A 7,417-nucleotide genomic window follows, 5' to 3' on the forward strand; every position below is an offset into this window, starting at 1 on the left:
AGAGCTGCCCCCTCCCTAGGAAGGCCCCATTGCAGAGGTGAGGAGTGGTGTTTGGTGCCGGGAGAGGTGTGTTAAGCTGGTTACAAAGTCTTTCCAGCTTCAGCCAGGTGGAAAGGATTCTACCCTCAAAGGATGGACCAATCCCCTTCATCCTGGCTCTCCAGAGGGGCTATGGGTTAAGAACCCCCTCTTCTAGGTCCAAGAGTTCTCCTGGCAGACAGTGATATAGGCCTTGTTCCCCTCTATTGTAGTGATAGGGGGTGTCACAGGGGAAGCCACTGAAGACCCCCAGGCCTCTATGCAGGAGATTGTTTTCCTGGAACCCACTCCCTCCTACTCTAGGAAACACTTTCAGGGCTAGAACTGCCTTCCTTTTCACATCACTTTTTTAAAAACAGGAGACAAAAACACTAATAGATTTCTTTTGCAAAGAAACAGAATTACCCAGTGCACATTAATGCAGCGCTTCCCATTTGGGAGACAGTGAATTAAAAAAGATGCTTGGAACACTGCTGGGCACTGGGCTGTGATGGTGTTTGTTGAATGAATGAATGATTCCTAAAAAACTGCCCTTTCTAGACTGGCTCTTGATTCTCTGCTTATGAATATCAACTTAAAAAAAACAAACTATTTTTCTTAGGTCAATGTTCCACACTTTCCTGAAATATTTTCTTTTTTCTGTCAAAAAAAAAAAGAGAAAAGAAAAAGAAAAATGAAAGTATTCTGATCAGAAGCATCCTTGGTGAAAGAAAGAAACAAGAAAGAGAAAGAAAGAAAGAAAAGAAAAAAGAAAAGGAAAATAAAAGGGTGTTTTAGGTGTTTCCAGCCCAGCCTGGTGGGAGGAATGAATGGTCCTCTGACGGATTAATTCCCAAATCTTCTGTCCAGGACAACAGGAAGACACTTCCATACAGGCCACTCCCAACTCTTTTCTTTCCACCTCAGTTCAGAGTGATTTCAAGAGGATGTCACCGACTTCAACCTTCCAAACACTTCATCTGATGGCCTTGATCTGGTGTCATTAAGGCTCCAGCCAGTGTTCAGGCCTTAAAAGCCCCAGGGGCTATTCTTAGACCCCTTTTTTTACAATACATAAATTTGTCCCCGAAAGTGGTTCTCTCACCTGCAAAATGGGAGTGGGGTGCAGGGCCTGGATTTCAGGTCCTTTCTGGTTCTAAGTCTTGGTTGTCCCAGGGCCTCTGGGTCAGCTTTTTTTTTTTAATTAGGATGGGAGTGGGGGGCTGGGGAGGGCAGTGGCTAGCCTTCTGCAAGTGTCATTTGTCACGTGCAAGCCTGCCCTGAGGCAAGGCCCGCCAGTCTAATCTGGTGAGGTTTGTGACCACTCCCGGGCCAAGCGTCTGATGTAAGTTTGGTTCCCTCTTCCATCAGGATCCCTGTGTCCCAGATTGATAAACCTTTAAAGAAATGAAGGCTGAGTCCATCCGAACCTCCTCCCACCCCCAGCAATCATATCAGCCTCAGAGCACTGCAGCCAGGACAGATTTCCTGTGACCCCGCCTGAATGACGAAACAGGGGAACGCAATTGCACTCCTGGGCTTTTCCGGAGATCTCAGTCCTCCGTCCTGATGCAAGTCTGTCTGGGTCTGTTACACAAAGCACTCGGAGGGAGGGGCGCTAGGACCCGGCGGACGCCCGGGAGGGGGAGGCTCCTCCGAGCTGCAGTCAGTCCGTAGGGCCTGCGGGTGGGTCAGTGTGTCGGTCTGATTTGGGTCCTTGTCCTCAGCCCCTGGACCAGGCACTAGGAACCCGGGTCCATCAACATTCCCCTAACCACCTTCTCCAAGCTCTCGCCTTGGAAGCGGTCGGGGGGTGGGGGTGAATAGGGCTTGGGGACCAGGCTCCTATGGGGGGCACGGATTTCCCCATTAGCCCATCCCCTGGGGCTGTGGAGTAACGGACAGGCGCGGTCTCGGGGAGGGGGGAGCACGGTGCCTGGAGCTGCCCAGTCTTTGGACCCCACCCCCATATCGCGACCCTTCGCAAGGCAGGATAGCGTGGGGCACGGGCGCGAGGGCTGGCCGGGCTAACGTCTGCTGCTCCCCGCGCCGCCGTCCCACGGGCGTCCACCCATGTGCCCAGTGCTGCCCGTAGCTCTCGGGCTCCAAGACGCGGGGGGCAACCGTTTTCCCTGCCTGCAGCCCCCTCAAGTTCCCCTGCCTATTCCCTCAGCGCGGTCACGGGCTATCCCCTCCCCCAGCAACACGACCCTATAATAAACAAGTCTTTCCTTGATCCTCCCCTGCCGCGAGCGCCCTCGGGGACCTTGGCAGCTGCAGCCGCCGCGGATCCTTTCCAGAAAGGGGGCGTGGCCGCAGCTCGGGGTTCGGCTGGCAGCGTTCCGGGGCTCAATGTGGGCGGGGCCATGCCGCTGTCACCGGGCAGGAGAGAACGTTGCGAACGTGCGCCCGGAACCCATTGGTCGAGGCGGGCCACACTCCCGGGTCTGGATTGGGCTGTGGCGCGGAGAGGGCGTGGCCTCGCCACGCTAGTCCTTATAGGCTGCTCCGCGCTGGTGCTGGGGATCGCAGCAGGCTGAGGGGGAGGTGCGGCTGGGTAGGAACGACAGGTCTGGGCAGCGCTCGGTGGTTGGCACCAGTTCGCACACCCATTGAAGCGGCAAGACGCACTTGTCCTAACAGTTCTCGCTGACCGCGCTAGCTGGTGAGTGCCCCGGCCGTGTGTGCTGATCTGTGTGAGTCCTAGCGCTCGCAATCGGGTCTAGCCCCCAGACTGACGCCCGGTCCGTGCCCCTCTTGTCTTACAGCGGCTTCTGCGCTCCCGCAGCCTGAGCTCATCAGCAAACGCCCTGGCGTCCGTCCTTACCATGCCGAGCCTTTGGGACCGCTTCTCGTCGTCCTCCTCCTCTTCGTCGTCCTTGTCCCGAACTCCCACCCCCGATCGGCCACCGCGCTCAGCCTGGGGGTCGGCGGCACGCGAGGAGGGGCTTGACCGCTGCGCGAGCCTGGAGAGCTCGGACTGCGAGTCCCTGGACAGCAGCAACAGTGGCTTCGGGCCAGAGGAAGGTGAGCGGTGGGCGGGTGCCGGACGCGACTCGAGGGGCCGGGAAGGTGTGGAAGCGCAGTGCCTGAAGGGGTCAAAGCCACCTTGGCTTGCTATCCCTTCAGGACCCAGAATGCCTGGGGGCGGGCGGGGGGGTGTTGGAGCTCAGAGTACGAATGGGGGGCGGAAACTGAGGCACGGAGTGGGTAGGAGCGCTGGTTTCTTAGTGAAACAGGACCTCCCCCGCCTGTATGTCTCCTGTCAAAGCTGCTCTAATACTCCTCCCTGCGTGCTCTCCCCTCCAGACTCGGCATACCTGGATGGGGTGTCGCTGCCCGACTTCGAGCTGCTTAGCGACCCCGAGGATGAGCGCCTGTGTGCCAACCTGATGCAGCTGCTGCAGGAGAGCCTGGCCCAGGCGCGGCTGGGCTCGCGGCGCCCCGCACGCCTGCTGATGCCTGGCCAGCTGGTGAGCCAGGTGGGCAAGGAACTGCTGCGCCTGGCTTACAGCGAGCCGTGTGGCCTGCGGGGGGCGCTGCTGGACGTCTGCGTAGAGCAGGGCAAGAGCTGCCACAGCGTGGGCCAGCTGGCCCTCGACCACAGCCTGGTGCCCACCTTCCAGCTGACCCTCGTGCTGCGCCTGGACTCACGCCTCTGGCCCAAGATCCAGGGGCTGTTTAGCTCTGCCAACTCTCCCTTCCTCCCTGGCTTCAGCCAGTCCCTGACGCTGAGCACCGGCTTTCGAGTCATCAAGAAGAAGCTGTATAGCTCGGAGCAGCTACTCATTGAGGAGTGTTGAACTTCAACCTGGGGGGCTGACACTGCCCCCCACGCAGCAGAAACAACTGAACTTTGGGGGTGGAGATTAGCAGGCAGGAGCTGAGGGACAGATGCCTGTCATTAGCAAACTGACAACAGCCACCTGAGGGGAGGAAGGTGGAGGCGGGAGAACATAGTGTTTCCTAGGAAGCTCACTGGGTTGTGTGCAGGCGACTCGGAGTTGGGGGCACATGCCCTACAGTACTGTAGCATGAAACAAAGGCTTAGGGGCCAACCAGGCTTCTGGCTGGATGTGTATGTAGCATGTATCTTACTCTTCTTATTGTTACTGACAGTTATAAGATGACAGTGGTGTGACAGCCAGGAGAGCAGCTGGGCTGCTCCGGCCTCTGCTAGGGGTGTGTGCTCATGGTAGCAGTGGAGGGAGGGGGGAGGTCATGGAGGTGGTTTGTGTATCTCCTGGTCTGAGGGGACCAAGTATGTTTGTTGTTTGTTTTGTATCTTTTGTTTTTCTGATCAGAGCTTCACTACTGACCTGTTCTAGGCAGCTATCTTACAGACGCATGAATGTAAGAGTAGGAAGGCGTGGGTGTTGGGATCAGTTGGGATCTTTGACACTTGAAGAAAAAAACCCACCTGAGAGCTGCGTTCAACCCATCCCCCCCATGTACTGTGGAGCTGAGCTGTGAGGGGAAGGGGCCGATGTGGGTGGGGCTGGAACCCCTCCCCCAGAGGAGTGCCATCTGGGTCTTCCATCTAGAACTGTTTACATGAAGATACTCACTGTTCATGAATACACTTGATGTTCAAGTATTAAGACCTATGCAATATTTTTTACTTTTCTAATAAACATGTTTGTTAAAACGGTTGAGTCTCTTATCAGTACCATGAAACGAAAAGTAGGGAGGGGGTGCTAGTCAAAGGCAGGTTTCATCAGACTGTGGGGTCCACCTGTGTGTTCCTCTGTCCCTTTCCGGGACTGCCTGCCAGCCTGGTAACAGAGGTATGTGGACTGTGTGCCATCTGTGCCAAGGGATCCTGGCTCTCTTGGCTCTGCTGGCTGAAGCTGCCAGGAGAATGTGCTGGAAAGCACCCGAAGGTGAGGGGTGAGTCAGACCTCCCACTGAGCCAGAATCTCAGTAGGGAGAGCTCACCTGGCTGCCCAGGTTAGAAGGCCCAGGCACAAGGGCTTCCTGAGCCCAGGGTCCTTACAGGCACTGAAGGGACTGGAAGAGACCTTTTCTTTCTTTCTGTGAGAAAAGTCAACAGTTCTATTTGTTCTGCAGTCATAAAAATTACAAATTTTATCTTGGATATAAGAAGGCTAAGAGGAACCTAGGGCTCAGAGAGGGGCATGAGCAGCCACAGGAAGGAAGTGTGGGCCAGGCAGGTGCAGAGCCCCAACACAAAGCGTCACGCACCGTACACGCGCGTGCACAGGGAAGCATGGGAAGGAGTGGTAAGGGCTTAGAGCAAGGAGATTGCAGGCCTGTCTTCACAGGTGCCCTGGGTGACCTGGATGCCCTGGGTAACATGGACTCATTACGCTCTCTGGGCCCCAAGTTCCTTATCAGAGAAATTGTCAAATTGGGGTTGGGCCAGATGAAGGCCAAGGCCCTTCCCACTTCTCCCTCCCTGTGACTGGGTCCACCCACACCGAGTGGCCTTTGGAGAGTTATTATTTCCCTTGTTTTCTCTTCCTGGTCCCAGACAGGCTTGTTTGCTCAAGACTAAAACAGTGGTTCTTCCACTTGAGTGTGTAGTCACATCGCTTGGGGCCCTAGTGGAGAGTCTGAGTGCAGGTGGGGCAGGGCCCCAGGAATCTGCATTTTCCTCAGGGAGCCTGATGCAGGGTCCTGAACTTTGGGATAGCTTAGAAGACCCACATCTCTTGGGTAGAACTGAGTGACTTGTTCCCCAAAATGAATGGACTTGAGTTAGAATAGATTTGAAAATGGATGGTGATAACGATGAAGGTACCTAGAGTGTAGTTTTAGGAAAGCCCTGACACCCATTCTCTTAGCACATCCTCCTGATGGCCACCCTGCGAGGGCTGGGTGGGGCAGGGGTTTGTCATGTTTTACGGATTAGCAAAAAGAGGCTCAAGCCCATGAGTGACCATCTTCTTGGACAAGAGCTGATATTGTCCACTCTCAGTCTCTCAGGTTTGGGGCTGGGAGGGAAGCAGGCTTCACACTTGAGTGGCATCCGAGGGGCACTTTCCCAGGAACTGACATCTACACCAATGGTCCTGACCGTACTTCCATCACCTCAAAAGAGGAGCAAGGAAACAACTGTCTATCTCCAGAGGAGTTTTGTTGGTATTTGGAGGCATGAGCTGGATGTATCGGTCAGCGTTAACCCCTCTTGGAGCCAAGGAGGCAGCTGAGCACACTCAGCTCCTTTTCTTAGATGGTCAGACTGAGGCCATGGTAAGGCTTGGCTTCCCTCTCCTAAAGCCAGACTGGCTTTCCTCATCTTCGTGGGGCCTGAAAGTCCCCCCAAGCAGGACAGACGGGCTGCCAAGTGGGAGCCCTGTAGCTTGGGTTTTACAATAAGGGGAAGAAGCTTGCTGAGGTTCCAGCCAGTTCTGGGTCCTCTAGATCCCCTAAGACATGGCAGGGAGCTTTGCCGCAGGTATTGAGCTCCCTAAGAGAAGATGCGGAAGGCTCTTTTGCTGCTAAGCCTGAAAGCTAATAAAGCTTACAACTTACACATAACATCCAACTTAGGTAAATGCTTTCATAAATCATCCTATTTGGTCTATAAAAGTTGTACTGATTACCTCCCTTTGTACAGGATTCCCTCTCTTATTCCTACTTCCCACCTCCTCAGGTGACTGCTCTCAAACCTGCAATAGTTCCCTATTGCCATATTCCACCATGTGTCTTTCAGGACCTTTGGTATTGGGTCCTATATTCCAGGCTTACCTCCCTCCACCCATCTTATTTTGTTACAGGTCAGTATGGTCCTCCCACTCCTATAGCCCTAGGCTCTGCTCTCTCTAGCACCCCCCTCCAGGGATGTGGCCACTCTACAGAGTTTGCAAGCCCTGCCCTTCCTTTAAGGCCCAGAGCAAGTTCCAGCCTTTTTTTATGGCTCCCTTCTACCTCCCCTCCCCCCATCTTTCACCATTGCAGTGTTAAAACATAGCACACAATGATCTCATTGTATGCACTTGTTTTGCATCCCCCCCTAGCTCTATGGGACACCTCTAAGTGCCCCTCAGGCGTGGCATATAGTGGTTCACTAAGTATTGGCTATCTGAGCCCTCAATCATCCCCCTTCCCCAAGCAGCCTCAGACTTTCAGGCTAAGGAGAAAAGAGGGCAGGATAGAAACATGTAGTTTTTTTTCATTATGCCTATTACCTAGCATATTGAAATATTAAAGGCTATGGTCCTGGGCCGGTCGTAGTGGCTCACACCTGTAATCCTAGCACTCTGGGAGGCTGAGGTGGCGGGGGTGGGGAGGTGGGGGGAGATCGCTTGAGGTCAGGAGGTCGAGACCAACCTGAGCAAGAGCAAGACCCCATCTCTATTAAAAATCAAAACAATTAGCCGGGCATGGTGGCACTCGCCTGTAGTCCCAGCTAACTTGGGAGGCTGAGGTAGGA

The 7,417-nt window shown here is 54.6% G+C and overlaps 1 protein-coding gene across 1 annotated transcript; it reads left to right on the plus strand.

The window, feature by feature from the left end:
- Positions 1–2,540: 2,540 nt before the first annotated feature.
- Positions 2,541–4,667, plus strand: DDIT4 (DNA-damage-inducible transcript 4). The gene is made up of 3 exons (XM_012663286.1): positions 2,541–2,683; positions 2,787–3,045; positions 3,328–4,667. The coding sequence occupies exons 2-3, from the start codon at positions 2,847–2,849 to the stop codon at positions 3,819–3,821; spliced, it is 693 nt and encodes a 230-aa protein (XP_012518740.1). The 5' UTR covers positions 2,541–2,683; positions 2,787–2,846; the 3' UTR covers positions 3,822–4,667.
- The last annotated feature ends 2,750 nt before the right edge of the window (positions 4,668–7,417 follow it).

Source organism: Propithecus coquereli, unplaced genomic scaffold (genome assembly GCF_000956105.1).
Source record: "Propithecus coquereli isolate 6110/MARCELLA unplaced genomic scaffold, Pcoq_1.0 Scaffold80, whole genome shotgun sequence".
NCBI lineage: Eukaryota > Metazoa > Chordata > Mammalia > Primates > Indriidae > Propithecus > Propithecus coquereli.

Excerpts from the sequence above, each read along its gene's own strand:
- DDIT4 (XM_012663286.1), top strand. The coding sequence starts at position 2,847 with ATGCCGAGCCTTTGGGACCGCTTCTCGTCGTCCTCCTCCTCTTCGTCG. Across the intron at positions 3,046-3,327 it reads TGGCTTCGGGCCAGAGGAAG|ACTCGGCATACCTGGATGGG; the intron begins GTGAGCGGTGGG and ends TCTCCCCTCCAG.